We start from the raw sequence: 26,837 nt of genomic DNA, 5'->3' as shown, positions 1-26,837 counted from the left end.
AATTGGTTAACAAACCCTATCACTTCTACCTTTGTGCTTGTTCAGAATTTGACCATATCTGCCCACTCCAGTTACCACCACCCCATCGCCTTTCTCCAGAACTATTGCAAAAAAGAAAAAAATTCCTTCTTTGTTTTTCTCTACAATATATTCTCAACACAACTGTCAGGGTGATTGTGGTCTGCACAGTTACAAAGTCGGTCCGAGTATTTCCTTTGCCCTATGTACTAATCTCTGCTTAATCTCTGAGATTATGACCAGGTTGGGTTTTATTCTCATGACTAGGTTTTGTTATAAGACATAGTCAACTTTAAGAAAGGAGATTTCCTGCAGTGGCTTGATCTAATCTCATGAACTCTTGAAGAGCAGTTTCTCTGGCTGCTCACAGAAGGGATATTCAGAGATTTGAAGCACAGAAAGGATTTGACATGCCATTGCTGACTTGAAAGGTGAAGGGGACCTTGTGACAAGTAATGTGAGTAGCCTTCAGGAGGTGAGGCAAGTCCCTTACTGGTAGCAAGGAATCTGGAAAACTCAGACCAAACTGCAACCATGAGGAACTGAACTCTGCCAGGTTAACAATCTGCATGAACTTGGAAGCATTTTCTTTCTGGGGTTAAGAATCCAGTTAGCCTATACCTTGATTTCAACCTCATGACATCCAAGAGGAACCTCTGACTTATAGAACTCTGAGCTTATACCTGGATATTGTCACAATGTTTGTGGCCATTGTTTGGCAGAAATAGAAAAACTAACATAACGATATTTTTAAACATGGGGGCCTTCCCAGTGGCACAAGGGATTAAGCACCGCACTATGAAGCAGTCTGCAGCCTCTGCAGCACGAGTTCGATCCCCGGCCAGAAAGCAACACACATGGCGCAGCAGACCTCTCCTGTTGTGCCCACTGCTCCCCTCAGCAGTGTATTTCAGTCTATCTGCCCGTTCTCTTCCTTGCTCTGTCTCTGGTGAATCCTCTTACCCCCAGCATCTCTGGCCTGTACCCAGCTCTTATATGCATAGGTAAAGAAATCTTTAAAAAAAAAACATATTTTTAAACATTAGTCAGATCACATTCTTTTCCACTCGGAAACAGGCAGTGGCTTCCCATCTCTCTCAGAGTAACACCAGAGTCCACATGATGGCTGCAAGGTTCCCGTGACCTGTTCCCACCAGCTCTCTGAGATCCTTCCCTATACTGATCCCCTCGTTCACTCATCCCACCTCAAAGGTTTTGTGACCGCTGCGGTTTCTCAGATTTCCTCTTCTGTTGGGGTCCATTGCTCACTCTCTCTCCTCCTTCAGGTCTCTGTTAAAATGCCACCTTGTTCCTTGGGTTTCCCTCCCCACACTCCTGACCAAGCGCATCCCTAACCCCACCGCTCCTTCTCCCCTTTGTGGGAGGGCAGTGTTTTCAGTTCTGTTCACTCCTAGCACTAGTGGGGCATCAAGGAACACAGTGGGTGCTTGTATTATTTTCCTAGGGCCGCTGTTAACAGTTACTACAAACTGGTGGTTTAAAAGGACAGAAATTTATTCTCTCTATTTTGGGATCTCTAAGTCTGAAATCGAGGTGTGAACAGAGCCAAGTTCCTGCTGAAGGCTAAAAGGAAGACTACTTCCTTTCCTCTTCCTAGTTTCTGGTTCTTGATGGTAGTTGCATCCTCTGGCTTCTGCCTCAGTCTCCACATGGCCAACCTCCTCTGTGTCCTCCCTTCCAAGTCAGCAAAAGCATGTTTTCACAAGGCCTTCCTATAAGGACACGTACAAGTGTCCTTATACACCCTTCACATTTAGGGCCCACCTGAATCCAGTGTAACCCCATCATAGCTATCTTTGAGAAACGCTAGTTCAAAATAAGGTCACATTTTGTGGTTCCAGCTGGACATGATATGGGGAACGTATTCAACCCAATAAAACTGATAATTGGTGAACTAGAGAAATTATCTTAGTATGACAAAAAAAGTATTTCGATAAACATTTTTTAAATGTGGCTTTAATTGTGGGTAAAATGATGATTTTCATAAAGATGGGGTCAGATCATCCTGCACCAGATCATGGGTGCCTCTTATTTATAGAGTACAGTGCTCACCGCTGTTTGATAAAGATAAAATAAATTTGTTCTTTCAGTTTATTTAGAGTCCAATTAACACAAGACTCTTCGGGTGAAATATTTAAATAATGATATGAGATTATTTGAACAATTGGCAAAATATATGGTGTAGAATATAAGCTTTAAAGATGAAGAGGAAGAATTGAGTAGGTACCCAGAGGGATAGTGAGAGGTTGAAGGCTGTGGGTGTAGACTGGTCATTTGAGAAGTGTGCTCATAAATATGAGAAGAGAAATAAGGAAATGACTTGAGGAAGCAACAGGGTCAGATGAATATTTTTTAAGGTGGATACACCCTGAACGTGCCTAAGAACAGGATAGACATGAGCAGTGAAAAGAAACAGAAGATATTTGGGGGAGAGGAGATGAAAATGGAGTCCCTTAGGCAGCAAGGCACAGATGCAGTCCACATCTTCCTCTGAGGAAAGGGTTAAAGAGTAGCAAAAGAAGGACAGGGAACAGGGCCTCCCTGGTGGTGCATGGGATTAAGACAGCAACCTATGAAGCTGTATGCAGCCTCTGCAGCATGAGTTTGATCCCAGGCCTGCCAGGGAGCTACCCACATGGTGCAGCAGACCTCTCCTGACTCGCCTACTGCTCCCCTCAGCAGTGTACTTAGGTCAATCTGCCTGTTCTGTTCCCCACTCTCTCTGGTGAATCCTCTTGCCCCCCTCACCTCTGGCCTGTACCCCAGCTCTTATATGCATAAATAAATAAATCTTTAAAAAAAAAAGTACAGGGAACAGAGAAGTGGAAACTCCTTATGGTAGCTTTCGCGGTAAAGGAGAGATCATTGAATTTCACGGGATAACTTATACTCTTTGAAAATGTCTCCTGCAAGCCCTAAGTTAATCAGAATTTGTTATGTGTTATGCTTAAAACCTAGGATACATTTTTTTTTAAGAGAAAAAAAGAACACAGTTATAAAGCATACTTGACTACTTGTTATGAGTTTAGGGAAAAGATGACAGGAATTATTGGATGCTCCCTGGAAGAGAGAATGAGGGTGGAACAAATGTACTCTCCAAGGAAATTACAGAGTTGTCATTTTTAGAAACAGCAAAGAGAGAAAATTCTAGAGATTTTACGAAGATTTGGTACCCCTTTTGTTAGGGGGAAAAGGATGTCCTAAAATGTTCATCTGAGACTGCATCCTAACATCCATATATTCGATCTTCATCACCATGGAAATGGCGGCATAAAGCGAAAGGGGGGAATTGTTAAGGGGAAAAGGATGTCCTAAAGCTAATTCCATACAGGCTTTGTGGACTCCACCCCCACCCCAGGCCAAAGCCAAAGACACTGGGAACTCCAAATCCCATCACCACCAAAGGGAAGGTGGCTGGGACCTGAGGGTGGGGTTAAGCAGCCAGGTGGATATAAAAGGCAGACACGTGGGCTTTGGGGAATCCCCCATTTTTGGCTCTCTGCCAGCTCGCAGTGTCCTGCCAGCTCTGAGAGTGACTTTGGGTTTCTAGGTCGTCGGATTGGGTAGGACGCATTAAAGACTTTATTTCCCTATTTTCTCCCTGAGTTGTACATTTTCCTTATTTCCTTTTTCCCTTGTAAATAAACCTTTTATTAACCTTTTGTGTGTGCCTGTAGTGGAGTATTAATAAGTCCCTTTTAAGCGCGCAGGTGAGGACCCACAGCCAGGCAACCCGTTCAATATCGGGGCTGCCCTATAACACTTTAACTTTGGAGCATTAGAGCAAGTTATGTTCTGATACAAACAACCCACTGACCTAAGACTGAATGATGTTAGTAATCTGCCTGCTTAGATTAGATGCAAACAGTGAGGTCAAATAATTCCTGGAAGTCTAATTTGTCTATTCCTATTGACAGTGTAGCATTTAGCATGTGCAATCACTCTCCCCAATACCAAGACTGCTCAGTAGAGGGATGATAATCATCAGCTTTGAAACCACATTGCCACGTTCAAACATGGCATTGATGCTTAGTAGTCATGGTCTTGAGTCCAGTTATGATCTGTACCTTAACTTCTTTGCCCATCAAATGGGCATAAAAATAAGTTGATAAGTACACAATGCCTAGGATAGTCCAACACACCAAAAGGATTCTATAAGCATTGTGTAATTATTATTATTCTTTATGTATTATTAACATTTTATTCTTTTAATAGTACCAGAGGCGGGTACAATAATAATTCTTGACTTAGACTCTTAAAAGTTTTGCCCAGCTAAGACTGAAAAGAGCAATTTCTGTGGCAGTTTTGTTTTCCAGTGATCTGTCACTGATATCCTGGTAGACAAACATTTATCACAGGTAGTAGTATCCTTATTGATGATGCCTGTAAAACTTACTGGCAAGTTCTTCGATGATTCAACATGAGGGCTTTCACCTTTCCCAAATGTTGATCAGTTTAATCAGTTTTCCTTCTGACACAAACTAATTATACTTAGCTTGCAATGTAGAAATTTCCATTAGTGTCCCACCACAACTACTTCTGATATTTTTAAAAATAGAAACCAGGACTTTGCTAAAACAATTGCATGTTTCATGGGCTTGTGGATCATTTGCCCTTAGTTAAGATAGTTCCACCATTTAACTGTTTCTCTGCACCTTGGATTTTCCTGATTTAATGTTAGCCAGAATAGAGGGCATAAACACCTTGTAAATATTAATTTTGGCCACTAATCTACTGGTCTTGTTTATCCCCAGAAGAGCCTGTCCAACAAAGGAAAAAGGAGTGACTACATGCAGAAAAAGTAATAGAACAATTTCCATTTCAAAAAAGACTACAGCACTCCTGATGGTCTGTTTAGTGCCTGCTTCCTGTGTGTGCTGTTTCCTGGCTCCTTGCTGGGCTAGCAGCAGAATGAATCAGGCAGTGTAAACTGGGTATAAGTTCAGGCAGTCCCTTTTGTCTTGTATTTCTTCGCCAGAGGCTATAGATATTTTCATCTTGGTTTGAAGATATGAATGTTCTACCCACCTTCTCTTTTTGGCTGTATATATCAAAGTTTTACACTGATACTATTTTTGATTCAAGGTAATTAGAATTTCAATCTCAATATCACTCTTTTAAAGCTGATATTGGCAGCAGTCCTTTTATTTATTTATTTATTTACTGCTGCTGACAATTCTCAGGAATGTCTAGATAGATCATTAAATGAGAGCCAGGGCTGGCCAGCTATTTTTGCAAATAAAGTTTTATTGGAACAAAGTCATATCCATTCATTACCATAGTGTCTGTGGCTGTTTTCAGTTTACAATGGCTGACTCAAGTAGTTGCAACAGGCAAAAGGACCACTTAAAATATCTACCATCTGGCCCTTTAAGAAAAAGTTTGTGCACTCCAGGTCTAGAGACTGTTTGCTTACAGCTGAAAGGTATATATTTTGTAGGTAGAATATCTAAGTTAGGGTATGGTGATATGAAGAACACAGAAATCACCCTAAATGTTTCAGTAGTGGAATGTAATATAAAACTGGTTAGGTAGACTGAAGCACAAAAGAGAAATTCTGAGGTAATCTTGAGACAGGAACTGTAGGAATAAGCTCCCTTTAGGGGTTTGAAACAAACGAAGAAGAGGGACAGAGAAGATCTGGACCCAAGACTCTTAAGGGTGTGAAGCACCCAGCTGCTTCTGGCACCACTGAGAGGCCATTGAGGCCAGTTCACTTGTTCCAAGAGAAGTGAGAGGTTGGCACAGGTGCTACTTCTGGCCACATACTGATAGGATCAGCAAGACAAAGGGAAATCCCTTCTTTTCTCCTATTTGTTTTTACTTAGTGGTAAGACCTAACAGGAAGCCTGCAGACAAAGTCGTTTGGGAAATATAACTGTAAATCCCCTTCCCAGCATTACTGAGCAAAGAGTGGAAGCACATATTATGAGTTGAAAGACAATATGCAAATAACTAGAAAGGTCTTAGAAGACTTAGAGGGCCTGAGGCAGCTAGTGGCAGACTGGAACCCCAGGCTCCCAGCAGGACCCTTCTGGCTGAGTGCACTGCCCTGCCCTTCCTACTGCTGCAGTCATACAGAGTTCACAGTGCTGGTATTTAGAGCTTTGTTCCTGTGTTTATACTCCTATGTTTATGTCCTTGAGTTTGTATTGTCTGGTTTTTATCTTTTCATTCAACAAATATTTACTGCTTGTGCCAGGCACTGTTCTAGGCTGTAGTGATACAATAGTAAAACAAAACACAACTAAATCAATGTCCTCATGAAACTTAATTCAGTTAAGAGAGGCAGGGAGTAAACAAGATAAACAGAACCTCCCTGGTGGTGCAAGGGGTTAAGACGCAACCTATGAAGATATCCACAGCCACCGCAGCACGAGTTTGATCCCCAGCCAGGGAGCTACCCACATGGTGCAGCAGACCTCTCCTGACTCTCCCGCTGCTCCTCTTAGCAGTGTATTTCAGTCAATCTTCCTGTTCTGCTCCCCACTCTGTCTCTGGTGAATCCTCTCACCACCCCCACCCCACACCTCTGGCCTGTACCCCAGTTCTTGTATGAATAAATAAATAAATCTTTAAAAAATGATAAGTAAAATTTATGATAAATTAGGTGGTATCACTGCTAAGGAGAAAATTGAAAATAAAATCAGGAAGATTCAATACCAAGAGAATGTCATGAGTAGGGGGTTTGCAGCTCTTAATCTAGGGAAGATGACAAGCTACTAGAAACCTGGAGAAGGTAAGAGTGGAAGCCTTGGGTAAATAGGAGGGGAAGAATATTCCAAGCTGAGAGCACAGCAAATTCAAAGTCCCCCAAGGCAAGAGTGGGCTTTAGGGAACCATCCTGGAAACTAGTGCAGATGGAGGAGGGGAGAGGAGGGAAGTAGGAGGGAGAGAAGGAGGAGAGACTAGAGTCCCGACAGACAACCCCCCATCAAGTTATTTCCTTCTTTCCAAACTGATGCTATTCTGGGAACTGTGCATTGTACCATTTGGTTGGCCTTTCAGAACAGACCTTTGAAAATACAACGATTCCATCGCTAACAAAAACCTGGTCATCTGACACTATGATCCTAGGGTAAATGCGAATAGCAAGCAGACGCTGCAGTTCCCTGTTAAGCAACATGGCATTGCATTTATCAGCAGCCACTTGATAAACCTGGATGCTTCTCTTATTTAGAAGATAAATTTGGTGATTTTACTTTATTTTGATGCCTCTTGTGTATAGTAATCTGGCAAACTTCACTCTTCACAAACCCTCTACTTTCACTAAGTCTAGTCCCCCCAATTCCCATATTATATAAATTGTTCATTTCCCCCAGGGATGCTGTTAGACAAGTTGAAGGGAGAGGGTGATATTCTCTAGCCCTTAGCAAATGATTAGATTCCACTTTTTCTAGATGTTTTGTCACTGTTATGCGTTATGCTGCCTCATTAGGAATATTTGGGATGGGAATATAGTGAAACTAAAAGGCTATTGTTATATTGCAGTGTCATTCCCAACCTTGGCATCACTGTTAGTTTCTCCAGGTGAGAGAATCTTTTATTCATTTTGTGTATTTGTATCTAATATCCAGCACCAGTTTGGAATGAAATAAAGATAAATAGCATCACATATTTGGAGGGCTTCCTAAATTCTAAGTCCTGCAGCACTTAGCATACATGATCTCATTTAATCTTAGAAATCCCTGTGGGCTCGATGATACTATAATTCTAATTTTATAGATTAAAAATTGAGGTCTTTGAAAAACTTGCTATCTTTCCCTAGGTCCCAGTACAAGCATTAGCTCTGGACTCAAATCCAGTCTCTTTGATTTCAAAGTCACCAGGGACCCCTCCTCTTACTGGTTTTTATTGAATCAAATACTAATCATGGGTTGTAGTCCTCATCTGCTGCTGGGTAGTACTGGAGATGAGGACACTTTCAGTCAGTTTCTTCTCCTGCCTTCGTTATTTTTCTTCCCCTGTCCCTATGTCAAGGCTGCTATTTTGCTAGAGTGAATTTTAAAGTAACACTCATCTTATTTCTTTAGCATCAATATAAAATGTTAACTGGTTACCATATGGAACACAAGAACTCTATAACCAGATATCTTTTTCCTGTGTTTAACAACTTTATGAGTTTATGAGCTGTAAAGAGCACATTTCTTTTTAGTTGGATTTCATTAGCCATTTATTTACCAAAACAGTTTATCTTTGTAAAAGAGAAATATTATATGTCATAGCTTAATAACAAGCAAAAAGATTTATTATTCAGAATTATTTAAATATTCAAAATATCCTATATTCATAAAGCAGCAATTGGTCAATGCAAAGCTATTCCATGGAATTATACTACTCTCTTACTTGGATTTTACCTTTCTGGAATTACTTTTATTCAAAAATAATTTTGATCTTGCAGCAAGGATTTGTTAAGATACCATACACAGTGAGTGTATTAGCAGGTTGGAACTATTTCAAGTTATTAACCTACCATATTTGTCTGGTAAACATGTCATTTTCACATGCTTCAACCTAATACTTGCTCTAACCCAAGAAGAAAAGTATCAAGTTACCTTTTCTGATTTTTAAATTAAAGAAGACACGAATCAAAGAGTTTCTGTATAAGCTGATGGGTAACATATGATTAGCTGCTTTACTTGGCTAGCACAATGCTTTGAACTGATAAGTCAAATGAACGACATGTCCCAGGCCCACCAGGAAAACTACACAAGCAGCCAAAGACCTTCATCTGTTGCCACAGCAGTGCCCCATCAGTGAGCGAGTAGACAAGAAAGAAGAAATGTGAGTGTGTCCCCTAAGTGTTTGACAAAATAGGTTGTATCTTGGCAGCCAACTATGAACTTGCTAAAGGTCAAAACCTGGACTTGGCACTCATGTCTCACAGAACTCGCTTATCTAGATGTTTCAAAAGTGTCTTCCAATGTGCACTACTTATCAAATGGCAAGGCAAAAAACAAGGAACATTTGTTGCTCTACTTGCTCCAATTTAGCAGTGCTGTTCTGGGATTGAGTAGCCAGGATATGAAACCTGGCTTGCAGGGTCATTGTAAAGGAGCTGAGTGAGCTTAACACAAGCCAAGGCTGAACCTTCAAGGACAGCCTGGGCTATAGCAAGACTGTGACATCAGTGTGGAAATCTGCAGCATCAGCAGATGGATCACAATGATGCTGGACCCACTGGGAGCAGAAGGGAGTCCAAACGTGGTGGAGATGATGGGTTTAGAAAAGCTGTGGGCTGATGGCAGAAAGAGCCCAGCCACAGCTGAGGGGGCAGAGAAGTTAGTGCTCAGTAAGGAATGCATCTTGAATGAAAAGAGCAGCACCCTGGGCTGCAGGTGAAGTCACAGGGAATTCTGCCTCAATTATTTTAATAGTCTAGATTTTAGAGTGTTCTGAAAATCCTGGGCAAATACCCTTATGTGAGATAGCATGTATTTATTTATTTATTTATTATTTATTTATGCATACAAGAGCTGGGGTACAGACCAGAGATGCAGGGGGTGAGGGGATTCACTAGAGACAGAATGGGGAACAGAACAGACAGATTAACTGAAGTACATTGCTGAGGGGAGCAGCAGGTGAGATAAGAGAGGTCTGCTGTGCCATGTGGGTTGCTCCCTGGGCGGCCAGGGATCGAACTCATGCTGTAGAAGCTATGGACAGTTTCACAGGTTGCGTGTTAACCCCTTGAGCCACCAGGGAAGCCCTGTGAGATAGCTTTTAAATGAGAAAACATCATATGTGTTCTATTATAGAAATGCAGTACTTATAAAAGCGAGTCAGTGATATATAGTCTACATATTTTTTATGTATGTCTACATATATGTTTGCATTGCGTGTGTGTGTGTGTGTGTATTTTAGCCCATTCAATTTGCCATATCAGAAATATAATAGACTGGTACTCGAACAACAAATATTTATTTCTCACACTTTTGGAGGGTGAAGTGACAGCACATTCAGTGTCTAATGTCTGGTGAGGTTTTAAGGTTCCTTTGTCCTCACTTGGCAGAAAGGGTGAGTGAGCTCACTGGGTTCACTTTTTAAAGGGTACGAATCCAACTCATTAGGGCTTCACCTTCATTACTTAATCACAGCCCAAAGGCTTCATCTCCTAATACCATCTCAGTGGGGGCTAGGTTGTCAACATGTGAATTTACAAGGGGCAACATAAGCATTCAGGCCACTGCAATATTCATGTGTGTGTGAATTGTAGTATACTTACAGTCTATCTAGACATCAACATTAGCAGATAATATTAGGATTATGAATGTCTATATCCATTTAAATTGTGTTAATTTGAGGATGTTTTATGTCCATTTTTGACTCTCAATAGCAGAATATATACCACCAACAATATTGTCATATAATGCTCCTTATAATTATTTGTATGAAACAATGAATGAATGAATATGAACAATTGAGGGTGTGTGGTGAGCAAATTCAGATTTGCAGTTTTGTAATCCAGTATGAGCTTCAAACACTATTTTCCATAGCATAAGACTTTGCTTCTCTTTGGAATGTTGACACATCCAAAGGCTGGTTTTACCCTCATGCTATACTTCTGCTAGTAAACAGAAACGTCTTACTAACTGTCAGATTGAAATGCAGTACAGAATTGAAAAAAAAATTAAATAACCCCTTTAAAAAATTTAACAAGTAAAGCTTAAATAAATTCAATAAAGTAATAAAAACAAGGTGTAGCAATTTCATCAACTGAAACTGAAAGTTTCATAGGCAGAACAATTGTTACATCAGATGAGATCCAAAGATATAGAGTCTTAAGAACATCTTTTGAAAGAACATTTCCTTTAAGAGAATTTCCTTTCCACAAGTTATAAAAAGTTCATAAAATAGGAGGCTGCTGGCTTTGCAATTCCCGAAAGATTAAAACTGCCATTACAGGAATGTTACGATGGTGGCTAATTTTTGTGAGTGTATTTTTGTGTGCATATGGAAAAAGCAAAGAATTTGAAAAAAGACTTAAGAGGCTGTTTGTCATCAGTGAAGTTTCTGGAACAGGGAAGAAGAATCCATTGACCTTGGTTAGGCTTGTAGGATATCTTATGTCAAACAACAAAAACTCTGTGTGTGTGTGTGTGTGTGTGCATACATGTGTGCCTGTACCTTCAAGTGCATAGAACTGTGCTCAGGTCAATGCACAACAAAACAAAACAAAAATCCAAGGCCCTGCCTTTAATGAGGCCATGACCTACTTGGGAAGGCCACAGAAGCAAGCATAAAAAATATGTCATCAACCCAAGTCACTTAATGACAAGAATCAAATGAGTAGTGTAGGAACAAATGACAGAAGAGACAGAATTGAAGAGGTGGGAGTTGGAGGGTGGTGGATTGTGGTACCAGGAAAGTAGTTGGAGATACTTTAGGGAAGTGGTTTCAGACAAGGAGCAGAGGTGGAAACGTCCAAGAAGATCAGCTGGGTTAGTGGACAGATCACTGTGGCTAGGTTTGAAATTTCATGCAGGGAGAGAGTAGAAATGAACCTGAAGAGAATCGCATGTCAGATGGTGAAGGTTACAAGTGCCAGGCTGAGTTTGAATCTTCCTGTGGGCAGTGGGGAGTCACCGAAAGCTTCCATAGAAGACATCATCAGAGTAAAAGTAGTTTTTTTGACAAAGCCTTCCAGTGGTGGCATAGTAGAAGGGTTGGAATGGGGAAAACCTGATGGCAGGGTTCCATGGAAAACAGACTTCACAAGAAGAATCAACAGTATTGACTGGATGGAAGTGGTGATAAGAGAGGGGGGCATCAAAAGTGGTTTTGTGACTTTCAACTTGGTCACCAGTAACAGAATATAGCAGCACATAAATTTCCTAAGGAAAATTTATTTTGAAAGGACAATTATTTCAGATACAGTGAGTAAAGGGTTAGAATGGGACAAATCAACTAAGAATGCCCGACACAGCACTGAAAATGTGAGTTGGGAATGTGTAGGCTCACATGATGACTGCAGATTTTGTATTTATTTAAATGGAAAATGTGTCTACTGTCCAGTAGGTCACATTCTCTGGAATTCTTTGGAAGGAAGAAATTAGAAGAGCAGAAAGCTGAAGACTGAATATCAGGGCATATCTGCCTTAGAGGTCCATGAAGAAATATAGCACCAAAGTAGGGAAAATATACATAATAATAGGGAGTTAGCAGAAGAACCAGGTATTTCAGAAGCAACGATAGAAACAAAGATTCTCACATTGGGTGATCAGCCTGTCTTAATGTGGTGTGAAAGAGCTTGAAAGTAGACCCTGTAGCTGCATGAGTATGATCCAGCCTTATACTGGCCATGACACAACCACATGCACCTGTTGACCGGGCATGTGCTAGTGAAACTGTGATGTGCTCTAATGATAAACTATATACTGCTTCAGAGACATAGTGTAAGGGAAAAATAAAGTGAAAGATCTCTTAACTGCATTTAAATATGGATTCAATGTCAAAATGACATTATCTTGGATATATTCAGGGAAATAAAATATGCTATGAATATTAATTTTGCCATAATTTTTTTTAAAATATGGCTACTAGAAAATGCATTCATATGATATTTCCACTGGGCATTGATGACCTAGACTTCATGATGAAACTCACTCATAGCATGAATCTAGTACATGCTCACCTGTTCTTTAATTACTCAACACATTCAATGCACTTTTAAATTGAGGAAATGTTGGTTTACATTATTGTATTTTGGGGAGTATAGGATCCCCTCTTTAGGTGTTACCTCCATTGTGCACCCTTCACAAAAGCACCTATAGTATGCCACCATAGTCCCTTGTGCTAAATGCATATTTACTCCAGTCACTCAGATAGAAATCTTTCAAAATGTGGGTTTTTTATTTATTTTTTTGAGTGTATTTCTCTTCATTTATGGCCAGTGTACATTGTAGAAATGCATTTATTTATTTTATCCCACACTTAGGTTATTTAATCTTACTGAACATTTGGTTCTCTTTTTCCTAGCAGCTGACAATCGCCCAACCTACACTCTGGCTGATTACTTGAAAAATACTTACAGACTGAAATACTACACCTTACGATGGTTTTCAGGTAAGGATTTGGAGATGGGAGACAAGAGGTATCCATTCTAGTTAGTTTGTGAGGCACCTAAGGCATTGAAGCCGTATCTTTGGTTTTATTTAAACCTTATGGAGCATGGGGAAATAAGACAAAAAGAAACCTTAGTATTTCTTTGATATGTACTGTAAAAGTTCAATGTGAATTTTGAAATCTTGACAGTAATGATGGAAAAATGAATAAATACTAATATAATATTCATTGTTTAATGTTTTGTTGACTTGGAAATGTTTATTTAGCTCTGTGTGAACATAGATCTTAAATTTCATTGCATAATTTTTATCTTATGAACACGTTTGATAGAACTTGAAATATTGATCTGACCATTTTCTTTCTTTAGATCATGAATATCTCTACAGACAAGAAAATAATATCTTGCTATTCAATGCTGAATATGGAAACAGTTCCATTTTCTTGGAGAACAGTACACTTGTATGTCTAATCACATAATTAATTCATGGCTTAAAAAATTCTGTTTTTTTTTTCATAACCTTTCAAATCATGAGTACTATCATTTCTCATCCTGTTGGACTCTCTCTGCAGCATATGGCACAGTGGATCTTTCTCTCCTTGAAATGCTCCCTGCCTTGTCTACTCTTTAGACTCCTTTGACGATTCCTCCTGTTCTGCCCGTCCTCCTGAGTGTAAGTGCTCTTCGGGGTTCTGTCTGTACTTGCTGGCTTCTTTCCTTACTTTGCATGCTCTCCATCAGTCAATTCCCTGTCCTTCCTAATATCAGTGTTTTCCGTTCTGACCCTGATTTTCAAATACACATTTTTTATACCAAATTCCTCCCAAGACCTAAGCCTCAATAGCTTGTTGGTTTCTGCAGGCATTTAAAACTCAGTCCCAAGATAAATTAGTTATTTTGCTAAATAACTAAATAAGCTAAACTAAACAAGCTAAATTTGTTATATCCCCTTAATTCTTCTGGCAAACTGAAAGCATCTTATTCCTTTTCCTTATTCCTTTTGTGGTCTCAAACTTGGTAAAGTATTCTCCTCCAGGCCACTTAAATAAGACACCAACCACATGTCTAGAGCCATATTCACTCCATAATAAGTGCTCATTAAAGGCAGTTAAGTGGAATTACTCAAATTTTCTTTTTCTGCTTGATTGACAGGATGGATTTGGATACTCCATAAATGATTATTCAGTATCTCCTGATGGACTGTTTATTCTCTTAGAGTACAACTATGTGAAGGTAAAAGGAATGCTCTCTTTCTGTGTCATTTGAAGAATCTAACGCATATGTTGATTTAAAGTTGATTTCAAGTCTATAAATTTTAAAAATTGATCCTGAAACAGTACCATACACACTAAAAACTCATTAATTCAGCATCAAAGGAAGTGGTCATTCTCATTCATGACAGACAAGTCAAGAGATGTTTTAAGAGGAACTCATTTTTGGTGCTTTTCAAATATTGAAAAGTATAAGTAAAGTTACATTAGAGATACTGAAGACTAGTTAATAAAATGAAATTTATAATAAGCATTTATAACTTCAAATTTTCACATCTGTCTTGTACATTAATATAAGTCCTTATCTCCCTGTGTCAATTTTGTATAAAGTAAGACTAAGTATTTGCTTTGAAAAGAGCTAAACTCTAAACTCCTCATCCTCCAGAAGAGGCTGCCAGAATACCCTGCACACCTTCCTGCCTCCAGGCTTGTATGTAGAATCACATACAAGCTATTCTAGTGCGGGAGCCTCAGCTCTGGCCATCAGTGTCCTGCAGAGAGTGCTTCTTCCAACCTCCCAGCCCACAGAGCATCCTCACACATTCATGAACGGGTACAGCTAACTCATACACTCTCAGCAGGTTTAGGAGGGCTGCAAACCACCAGTCACTTTAACTTTTTGGTTATTTGTGGATTTGACACAGTTGTCAAATATAGAGAATTTTGAGACACATAGGATAGATGAAAGCCCATAGAGGTATTCTATTACATTGAAAACAAATCATAAAGCTGGGGATCCCCAAATGTGACTTTCTTTTTTTGCAAGGGTAATCAATAAATTCCGAGTGGCTTTATTTAACTGCTCCCTAACACTGCTCTTCCCTGGGCAAGCAAACCATCCCCTACTCCAATTCCTATTTTGGAATGGTGATGCCCGTCATAACCTTTATCCTGCATTTACTGTGCTGAGCCTGTTTTCCGGACAAGAGGTCTCTAAAACCTATCAGCTAAAAGCAAATCAGAATCCTATGCCAAGTTACACATCTATACTCAATTAATGAATTATTATGTTTTTAATTCAGTGATTCTTATTGCTGTCCATAGATTAAAATCACATGAAGAATTTAAAAAAATTTTCAGTGTGCAGGTTCAACCCACAGATCAATAAACTGAAGTCTTTAAAGTGGAGTTGGCATTAGCATATTTTTTTTAATAAATCGATTAGTGAGCAACTGGAGTTGAGAACTACTGAATAACAGCTCTCCATATTAAAGACAAACATAAAGACTGTGAGGTTAGGGTGAAACAAAAGGTAAATATCAGTTCAATTTACTATTAAGCCAAGTTCAACAAGTGTCACTTGATGTGTGCAAAGAAGTGGATTTTACTGGCAGGCTTAGCTGGACAACCATCATTGGTAATAATTTGTATTTCCTGTGTTACCACGGAGATTCCTTATGTGGATTTAGCTGTTGTTGCTATTTTCACTGTTCTCTTTTCATGCTATCTATAGTTTTCAAGGAGTATCCAAAGTGCTCCTTCAAACCCAAGTTAGAGAATGTCTGACCTGAGTTTAAGCCCTTACCATCCCTGACTTGCCACCACCTTCCCCTCACAAACTTGAACCACAGGATCCTAGGAAGCCTGTGTGTGCAATGAGACCTCAGTCTGGCCCCTCAAAGCCCTCTCTGTACTCCCCAGCACCAGCTCATGCTTCCTCCTCAGTCCTGCCTGCCCCTTTAAATCACAAGGGCAGGTTTTGAAAAGTACCTCACATAGACATCTTCAGCCTACTCCAAATCACTTACCTTGGCATTGCTATGGGTGGGGACCAGGTATGTCTGGATTTAAGGGCTTGCCAGTGATTCAATGATCTGAAGAAGAACCTTTAAGTGCAGAGCTCTTTATTTTTCTCAAGCATCACTTTCATTCCCATTTAAGGGCCAAAACATTTGCTATTGCTTCCTCTTGGAACCTTTATCCAACATCATCATATGGCTCTCTCTTTTCAGTAATTCAGGTCCAGGCTTTCTTGGATCATTTAATCAACATTGCCCCCTGCCACTCTGTTCCCCAACTCATTCACTACCATTAACTCCCATTCATTCTGTTAGGATTTTTTTTTTTTTTTTTTTTTTTTTTACCATTCTCTGTATGGCAGCCCTCTGCCACTGAAACTCAGTCCCAAAGTCTCTTTCTTTCCCCAAGGACCCATTTGTGATCCTGCCACACCCTACCTACCTCCTTTATATCTCTTGTGATTCTTTTCTGGTGATAGTTTACTTCCACGTGTCACACATCAACTATGAGCTCCTCAGAGAGAGGGATCCTGTATTATACATTAGTACCTGAGAGAGGATATATACCAATGTTTGTAGCCTAAATAGATGAGTCCGTGTCATAAGATGAAGTGAACATTTCAAACATATTCGGTTTCCTTTTATAATCCATGATGAGTCTGTCATCCTGCAATGATTTCAAACCTTCTTAAAACTCTTCATTTTAGCCTGCATCACACCTTGTGGCTCTAACAAGTATTACTTTCAGAGGTTGCCCAGAAACAAGCATGGGGTATATCCAAATAACTTAGGATTCAAAAAGGAATTTATGATTTGCAAAAAGGTAGGTTTCATAGGTATTTGTTGCTGTGAGTGGATAGGAGAGTAATAATTTTTAAGTGGAAATATTCTCAAAAGTTAGGAATCCTGACACATGTCTCAGCCCTGCCATGCAGCTGGGTGTCCTTGGACTGCCTATTTTATCTATTTCATTCTCATAGGTAAAATTTGATTTGTATTTTACTTTGATTTATTTCCTGAGCACCAGAGGTGACTCCAGGTATTTAAAGATGGCTAAGACATAATGTCTTGCCTCTAGGAGAATGACAGGGAAGACAGATACTAGATAAGTGATTTCTTTTAAAATATCTTTAATTTATATGTGAATGCATATATCAACACAATTTTTATAAGTGCAAATCTGTAATCATATTTTTTGATCTTTAATTTAATTTTTGCCTGATTTTTACCCTGCTTTTCCCTCAGGTATCCTATATTAAGAACCTAGTGTATATTTCTCCATATTTTATATTTTCCTTCTTATTCATGTAATTTTATGAAGCTAAAAATCCTTTTTTAGTTATTGCTTATTCTATAGAAATAGGATCCTGTTTTCTATAGAAATAGTTTTCTATAAATTGCATTTCCCACACAATGATACCATGTGAACTTCTTCCAAGTCATCTGGTATAGTTCTAATTCATTTGTTTTTAAATGAGAGATTTTATTTTTTAGAGCAGTTTTAGGTTTACAGAAAAAGAGCGGAAAGTACAGGAAGTTTCCATATGCTACCTCATCCCTTACCCTCAATTCCCCATTTTTCCCTATTATGAACATTTTTGTATTAGTGTGGTGCATTTGTTATAATTGATGAAATAATATTGATATATTATTATTAATTAAAGTTCATCATTTACATTGAGGTTTACTATGTGTTATACATTCTATGAGGTGTGAATAGTATATAATGTAAATGACATGCACCTCTCATTGCAAAATCGTACAGAATATTTCCATTGTCCTGAAAATCCCCTGTGCCCCACCTAGTCATCCTTCCCTCACCCAAAATCTTAGCTACCATTGATATTTTTACTCTCTCTATACCCTTACCTTTTCCACAATGTCATATGGTTAGAACTATACAGTAGATAGTCTTTTCATATTGATTTCTCTAAACTAGCAATTTGCATTTAAGACTTCTTCATGTCTTGCTGTAATTTTAGAACTCATTTCTTTCTATTGCTGAATAATATTCCATTGTTTGGATGGACCACAGTTCATTTGTCCATTCACCTATTGAAGGGCATCTTGATTGCTTCCAAGTTTCGGCAATTAGGAATCAATGTGCGGTAAAAATGTGTGTTTGGGTTGAATTTTTATATGGGTATAATCATGATCAGTATAGGAAAATAGACATTCCTCCACCACCGGCAATAGAATTATACATCTGTTAATTATTTTGCCATTAAGGTGGTTCAAAGGTGAAACTTTGTATTTTACTATGTAGATAAACTTAATAGACCAAGGTAAATGCTAGAAATAATGTTCACATGGAAATGGTACTTGAGCTTATTTCGGGCCTAGAAGGTTCCTTGGCTGTCAGAACTACATTATAGATGGAGTCCAAAGAAGGTTGTACTAAGATTCTTTGTAATTGCCAAATCCTAGATTCTAGATAGGCAATTGATAGGATCAAATTGGATCTGATGGGATAGGATAGGATAGGATAGGATAGGATAGGATAGGATAGGATAGGATAAGATAAGATAGGATAGGAATGATATAATATGTGATAAAATTTGAGAATTAAACAATGTTAAATTACTTTATCTCTCATCTTGAGCTCTTTCAGCAAGTGGCCCAAATCCTAGAAACTGAATTACCTGCTTCCTTTTACAGCTATGGAGGCATTCGTACACAGCTTCATATGACATTTATGACTTAAGTAAAAGGTCAGTGACTTCCTCATAGGATTGATTATACTTTTTAAATCTAATAATAATTAAAATAAAAAATAAATCCTACTATGATTTATTCATTTGGTGCTGTTTGCTTTCATTTTTTTTCCAGGCAACTGATCACAAGTGAGAGAATTCCAAATGAAACACAGTGGATCGCATGGTCACCAGAGGGTCATAAATTGGTCAGTGAGTGTCTTCTGATGTCAGAAAGCCATGACTCGAGTCTTTCAGGCTAGTAATCCTGATATAGAGTACCAGACATTTAGGAGCCAATACTTCACTATCAAATATAGAGTAATTGCCTAAGATAATCTTTTACTAGCTCAACACAGTAAACATGATTCCTGACAGTTTCTGACCTACTACTAGGGAGTTGTTTACTTACTGGAAAAATGCTTATTAAACTCTTAAATGTTCATTTCTGTTGTACTTACATGTTTTTATAAGAGACATACCTGCTTTTGGCTAGTTCTGCAACTTTCTCCGTGTTAGTCTAGATATAACTTCATGTTCTATAGTGCTGAGAGTGTTAAAAAGAAATTCAAATAAGAAGATGGAATGTTTGTCCGTAGCTGAACTTTTCCCTCTTGGAATGTAATTGCACTTCTGCTACTCCCCTCCCCCAAAAAGAAATGCAAAGTCATTCATCATCCTCTAGAACTGGCCAGTCTTCTAGATTAACTCACATACACTTAAGCATCCAAAAAGCGGTGGTTTTGAGCTTCTTACTTTTAACATATTAAGAGTGGTTTTAGGATTATTTGGGGGTTTCATATCTTGTATACTTATTATGTAAGAATATAATAAGCAGGGAGTAAATCTTGCTAAAATTGAATAATGTAAGGTAATCATACACTTGCATGCCAATTTTTTATAGGATAAAAATAACTGATAACTGATTTTTAAACCACTGGGATAAAATATTTCATAACATGTTATTATTTGTCAATTTTGTTTTCATTCTCCCTAGGCATATGTTTGGGAAAATGATATTTATGTTAAAAATGAACCACATGAACAAGCCAAGAGGATCACATCGAATGGGAGACGAGATGTGATATTTAACGGAATAACTGACTGGGTTTATGAAGGTAGAGATTTTAAAGTTGTTTTCAAGTCAGGATATCTGTAAGCTTTCAAACATAGATAATTCTTTAAAAATGGGGACAGTCAATGACATTCAAAATAAGTTGCATTTTTTTTCAAATGTTCTCAATTCTCTCTCAGCACTCACCCTCACCAGGTAGCTCATTGCCCAAGTGGTTCTCAACTGTACTGGCCCTGCCTTGTCCTCTTTGTGTCTCAATGCCCCTATTGTCTTTGGCCTAGTGCAACAAAAGGTCTTTCTGTTCCTGGGACATAGCAACCTCCAGATTGAGATCAGGTGTTTCTCTAACCAGGCCTTCCTAACCCAGAAGTGTCTAAGGAAAGCTAAATGTTCTTGCAGCATTCCGAAAGATGACAAATATTATCTGGAGGTTGGGGGATATGGGGGAGAGAAAATGCCTGCTTTATGGAGGAATTGTATTTCTTTGCACTTAATCCAATCAAAATTCCCGTTTTTAAAAGAAGGGGGAAAAAAATCACTGAAAAGGTATAGGAAAAGAATAGATAAAAACAGAACCTAAAATGTTTAAAACACTTAGTCTCTCTTTTAGGATAAGGATTTTGGAAAGTAGAAAACATTTTAGAAACTTTAAAAAAAAAATAGAACATTGTCTGTAGTTGCCATGGTAAAGGACATTTTGAGTCTATGCCAAACCATTCACAAGGTTGCCTCATACTTATGAAAGACTCATCTTTTCCTTTATCATTTTGTTCTGTTATTTCATCTTCATAGTTAAAAAAATTTCTCTTCATGCATTAATTTTGGTTCATATCCCAGTTCACATCAAGTTCAGTTAAATGGGTAACATTATAACAATCACAACGAATCACTTTAAAAGAAAGTTGAATTCCCATGGTTATGATGGGAAATATTTTATTAAAACTTAAAATGAAATTTACTAGCACCAGTCACCAGTCTTTAATAGCTCAGTAGGTCTCCAGATTCCCCAGGTGAATGGGGTTAAGCCACTTTCCAAAGTTGTGAAGCTCTGTCCTCCCTCCCTCTTCACTTGCAAGAGCTAGGTGTCTCTAAGATAAGAACAAATCTAATACTAAGGCTCTTTCTAGGGTAAATAATAGCTGGAGGGATTTCATTTTGCCTGTTCATTACTAAGCCATTCACAGAAGAATGGCATGACAGCTCATTCTCTGACATCCCCACAGGGCAATTCCTGCAATTAGTTCTGTATATTTACCTGTGGTCTACACTTAGAAGAGAGAACACCTGTTTCACCATTTATGGGATCCACCCTCCCAGTGGAGCGGCCCTCTCTATTGCAGCTAAGGAGATTTGAGATTGAAAAAGTATACATTTTGAGAATCTGTGGATCATAAGAAAATAACAAAGCTGCAAGTTGCTGGCATGGCCTTGGCCTCACAGAGGGTTCTGCATTCTGAACTTGTGCCCTGAACCCTGTTCATTCCACGTCCCCAAGTAACTTTCTCGCTCAGTTCCTCTATATTTTTACTGTCTTATTTCACTATATTCTAATTGATTAGTGCCTTATTTTAGCTAGCGAACATATTTTTTTAATGATAATACTTTATCTCCTGTATGAAGTTAGTCACATGATTTTAGCTCTTAAGCGTGAGTGTAGTTGATCTCATCCAAAGCTGAAAGTGAGAGTGTGGTGAGAGCAAGGAGCAAGGAATAGGGAAAGGAGTAATTTTAGAAGATGGTATGTGCCTTCCTTCCCTGAAGTAGCAGTGTTGACAATAGGATACTGGGTAATTCGGTGCAATTCCTATTGCGCACTAGCTGGGGACACTGAAAAAAGTGCCACCCAACTTTTGCTCTTAGGAAATTTAGCCCAGAGAGGGAGACAAAGATGCTGTAATCAAGCAAGTTAAAAGCACTGTCTGGAAGAGGACACTAGATCTAGGGGTACCAGAGGAAAGTCAGAGTGGTGGTTGGGAGGTACCTGTCACAGGATGGAGGAGTGGCGAGTGGTTCAGCATTGGGGAAGGGGGAACCATAGACACTGGTGTTCACAACCTGCTCTGTATCGGGAAGGCCTGGAAATCTTTTCTTCCCTTTGTTGTTCACCCCTTTTTCTACCTTTGTCTCTTCAGGATTTTAAGTTAGACCAAAAGTAGTACAATTATGGCTTTAATGTGTTGTTGATATAGAAAACTATGTTCTGGATTCTAAATGACCAATAATTCAAATCAGAGACTACTACCTGCAATCTGTAAACCACTACCTGCAATCTGTAAAACACTATCTCCAAAACACTATAACCATGCTGTAATTGCCTTCATTTTCTGTAATGGCATTAGATTAGAAGCAATGGGTAGAAGCGATAAGGAATGAAAGGTCACCTCAGTATATGAAGAGCATCTCAGTGGGAAACCCCCATGATTTACAATCACAAGGTCTTGTCACGAACAATTTTCTCAATCTTGCTAAGCCTTTGTTCCCTTTTCGGTAGAATGGGCTCTGAATAGGGCCACCCAGGGATCTTTGTGAAGTTCAAAGTATGCAAATGTTTTATAAATGTAACTCAATGATACAGGTACAGATCTGTCCAATGGAGGAAGTAAGCTGCCTTCCTAATAGAAGAGTTTCTGTTAACAGAAGTGCTGAGACTCACAGGCAGAGACGGTGGGAAAGGGCGATGAAGAGGATGTGCTCAAATCAGACAAGTTTGGATTGTCTTGATCCAGTCGATTATTGAGCCTGTGACCCTGGGAAAATTATTTCTTCTCTTTAGGCTTACCTGCTTATGTTGGTCACCTGTACCATAAGCAAATGAGAGGCTTAACTGAGATAATAGATGTCAACTTCTTGTCACTGACATAGTTAGCAAAGCATAGTTAGCACTCCTTAAATGTTAGCCTAGCCTCTCATCATGATAGCTATTATTATACTCTAGAATTATTGTTATTACTATTCTTATTGTTATTATTATTTATTATTATTAAAAGCTTTTGGAATAAACCTGTAAAGGAAACCTCAAGTATCCAAAAAGTGATTGGAATAGATGATTTCCTAACCCTAAGATTCAAGTTTGTATGCTTTCACTTTTACTTCTACACTCAGCAGAACAAGAGCCTTGAGGATTATATCCTCATAAGGAGCTAGAAGCCTCCACCCAGTCTACTTGAACCCTCACCTCCACTTTGATATTTTGAGAGCCAGAGATTGGAAGTCCTTGAATAGACTCCATAACAAAGATATCAAGGAGCTACCTTTGCCAAAGACGGGGAACAAGTCTGATGATGTTTGTAAAAGCAAGAACTTCCCTTTCCTTTTTCTCCCTTTCCAACCTTCTTCCCTTAACCATCAATTTCTACACCTAGGAAGGTATTAATCCAAGGGAGTCTTCAGTTTTTGAGCTAGGCAAAGGAAATGTTTCTTGGTAGGGGTCTCATGGAGCTCTTTGCCATTCTAAATACATCCTTCCCACACCTTGTTTGTGCCAAGAGTAGTAGACTCTGGGCACCATATTGGTTTGGTAGCCTGGAGCCACATACCACCCACCGGGACCCTGTGGGCTCACTGCAAAATGAGCCCAGTTGGGGAGAGTGTTGGCATGTTGACTAAAGTTAGGCAGGAGAATTAGCCCCTTGTGTGAATTTTACTTTTATTATGTTTTGTGGCATAAATTTAGAGAGTATAAGATAAAGAAAAAAAATGTAGAGCTTATATTAAATATTGTGTGCAAAAATATTCTAAAATGGCCCAACGGGTTACTTATTTTTATAATCCAGATCTATCCTGGAAGATTTTATTTTTATTCATTTGTATTACTCTTATTTTGGAAGCCCAGCAAATGCAAAGTGGTTCATTAGTTGAACTCTACTGTAATTACTAAAGCTAATGAGAACAATATTTTGAATGCCAAAGCCAATTTATCAGCTACTTCTTGTAACAGAACAATTTATGTCTTTTTTTCAGAGGAAATCTTCAGTGCCTACTCCGCTCTGTGGTGGTCTCCAAACGGCACTTTTTTAGCATATGCCGAATTTAACGACACAGAAGTCCCGCTTATTGAATACTCCTTCTACTCTGATGAGTCACTGCAGTACCCAAAGACTGTGCGGATTCCATATCCAAAGGTCTGTGCTCTGATTCTTAGAGTGGTTACGTGATTTGATGGGAAGAGAATGGTTTCATTTAATCCTTTCCTGCTAATGAAAATATTGTCAGTCTCTCTTCAACAGCTTGCTGTGATTACTCTTGCTGAAGTCAACAGCATCTGGCAATTTTAAAGTATTTTTATTATCCCAGGAAAGAGTGTGATTTAAGGTTTTGTAATTTCTCCAAAAACTTTGAGGAATGACAAGCTGAAAAAGATGGGGAAATTGCTTTTGAAAGAGGTAGGGGGGATGAAATGTTTGAATGGCAGAAAAGGGAGACTGTAATTGAATCAGAAGCTCATCTCATTTGTAGAAGTTGGAATGTGCCCTAGATGAAGTTGAAAGCTTGGTTATATATCAGGTTGTATTACTAATTAACCAAGTTATATGACTAGTTTTAGTGGTTCTATTATAGACATGGCACTAATGTGAATTTTGCATGTCCTTCATATGGAATAACTGTGTCACACCTTGGTTTTTAAGACTGCTCGGGATGTCTATTTATGAAAATTGAAGAGCTTTATTAAACAGTCTAAGCTGAGAAGTGGTATTTAGATGGTACTGGGATTTTTTATTAGTACCATAATAATACTGGCCATGGCATTGCATTTAGGAAAATCTAATAGTAAATTTTTTTTTTTGCTGTAAGCAGTTCGGGAAAAGGATGTTTATTTTTACCACTCACTCAATTTGCTTTATGAAGGGCTGCCGTTTTAGTAAGACAGAAGTTAAAAGAAAAAAATCAGAGACTAAATATGGAGATTTATTTTCAGTAAAGTGTTATATTTTGATGAAACTGGTAAAAAAAATCCATAAAATATTCTCACTAAAAATATCATATTATTTCTAATTGATTTATCAATTGAAGATCTAGGTATATACATAAAAAGGTTTAATAGATTTCTATCATAATACTGATTGTAAAGGCCCAACACGGTGAACCTAAACTTAGAGTGGAAATGATGCCTTCCTAATTAGTATCATTGTCTCTCAGCTCAGGTAAATTAATTTTCCTGGTAGATCAGGTCTTTGGCTGAACTCAAGGTGTTCTTGCTAGTGATCAGCCACTAAAGACATCATGTCTTCTGGAGTCAGAGTATGTTTGAGTCACAGTAGTAAAATAATTGATTTTAAGAAAGGTATCTTTGCACAAAGTATGTACATTGTAAACATTTGTTAACAGAAATTCTTTGGGTCTTCAAGTCATACATTATGTGTATGAAATGCTTCCATCTGAACTTGTGAAGGTTGTATTTTTTACTTCCCCTTATTCATTTTATCTACATGAAATAATTTGAATGTGTCATAATTATTTTGTGTCATAAAATATATGTCACACATAATTATTTACAATGTGTATTATCTTATGGTCATAATACAGATCTTTTTACACAGTTTTAGAATTGTACAATGATGTTATAATTTTTGTCAACACAAATTTTGTGATTTTTTTTTTCCCTAGGCAGGAACTGCGAATCCAACTGTAAAGTTCTTTGTTGTAAATACTGATGCTCTTAATCCAGGTCCCCCTGCACCTGTACCTATCACTGCTCCTGCTTCTGTTTTGACAGGGTAAGTCTCTTGACTTAATACTTGGTTTGTAAACAGTTTTATAGCTCCAGGGAGAACTTAAACAATGACTGGCAGAATTTATTGCAGTGCCCCGCTGGGTCACCAGGCTGCAGCCATTCATTCTTTCATTCAATACCTCTTTGTTGAGCATCTACTTCATGCCTTGATGCTGGACATGGGTCTAGTGATAGGATTGCAAAAGAATTGAGCAGCCAGAGTCTCTGGTGTCATGGAGTTTATACTTGAGGTGGAAGATGCAGGCAATAATCAATAAACAAATAAAAATATAAAGTTTCAAGTGATGACAAATATCACAAAGAACTCAAACAGGGCAAAGGTAATGGTGATGAGGGGTGGAGTCAGGGCAGTCCTCTCTATTGAAATGACTCATGAGCAGTGATATGAAGATGGGGGTAACTAACCACATGTTTTTTTGGGGACACCATATTTGGATAGAAAATTATAAGTGCCAGGACCTTGTGGATTAAATTTAGCCCTTCCCCCCACCCCATAACACTGATGTGCTCAAGATGTCACTTGCTTAAAAGATCCTTGGTGGTTTAAAATTCTGCCCTTGAGCACTCTCAATCCATTATTTTATAGTAAAATAACGACTGTGTTGCTAACGCTTTGTGGTTACTATCAAGTTGTTCTCTACTCACTTCCATCTGTCATCTTCATTTTGTTGTTGCCTTTAAATAACAGCTAGCATATATTGAGCACTTGCTATTTGCCAGATACAAGGCATTATCTCATGCTTTTCTTATTAATCTTTAAAGAAGCTCTCTGCAACAACTATTATTGTATGACTCTAACAAATAATTATCAATAAATTTAAAATATTTTTTCCTGAGTTTGTCCAAGGGTATTAAGTTTACCTGGAGGTTCTAACATCTGCTGTTTAGTCCTGTCCAGCCATCTCTTCACTGAGCTTTGATTGCACACCCTCTATTCACCCTCACAAATCCCCATAGCTTCTACCTTCTAGCACTTACAATCAAGGACACCAAACATCACAATAAATAACTACAGGAGCAAGTATAACTGAGGCAAAAACAAAGGTTGAGGCATTTCAAAGAGGGGCCATAGGTTTTTCATGACCCTGGGGATCAAAGAAAACACCCTGGACAACAGAGACAGGGTTCTAGTAGGCATCCTGGGGAGGAAGAACACTGAGGCAGAAGGAACCTGGAAGTACAGGGCTTTCCAGGGAAAAGCCTCAGGACCTGGGGTGACCTCTTGG

General features: G+C 38.6%; 1 protein-coding gene across 1 annotated transcript in view; it reads left to right on the top strand.

The window, feature by feature from the left end:
- The window catches only part of DPP4 (dipeptidyl peptidase 4), a gene marked incomplete at its 5' end in the record, with an annotated part of 75,066 nt that overhangs the window by 10,634 nt on the left and 37,595 nt on the right, over positions 1-26,837 (top strand). The window contains 8 exons of the mRNA XM_084256976.1: positions 13,018-13,104; positions 13,472-13,563; positions 14,255-14,335; positions 18,771-18,823; positions 18,942-19,014; positions 19,803-19,923; positions 23,841-24,001; positions 25,485-25,594. Of these exons, the coding sequence (XP_084113102.1) occupies positions 13,018-13,104; positions 13,472-13,563; positions 14,255-14,335; positions 18,771-18,823; positions 18,942-19,014; positions 19,803-19,923; positions 23,841-24,001; positions 25,485-25,594 (778 nt within the window). The remainder of the gene's footprint in view (positions 1-13,017; positions 13,105-13,471; positions 13,564-14,254; positions 14,336-18,770; positions 18,824-18,941; positions 19,015-19,802; positions 19,924-23,840; positions 24,002-25,484; positions 25,595-26,837) is intronic.

The sequence above is a fragment of the Talpa europaea genome (genome assembly GCF_964194135.1).
Source record: "Talpa europaea genome assembly, chromosome: 1".
Lineage (NCBI taxonomy): Eukaryota > Metazoa > Chordata > Mammalia > Eulipotyphla > Talpidae > Talpa > Talpa europaea.
The sequence above is the reverse complement of the archived record's forward strand: the minus strand, read 5'-3'. Positions and strand labels throughout refer to the sequence as shown.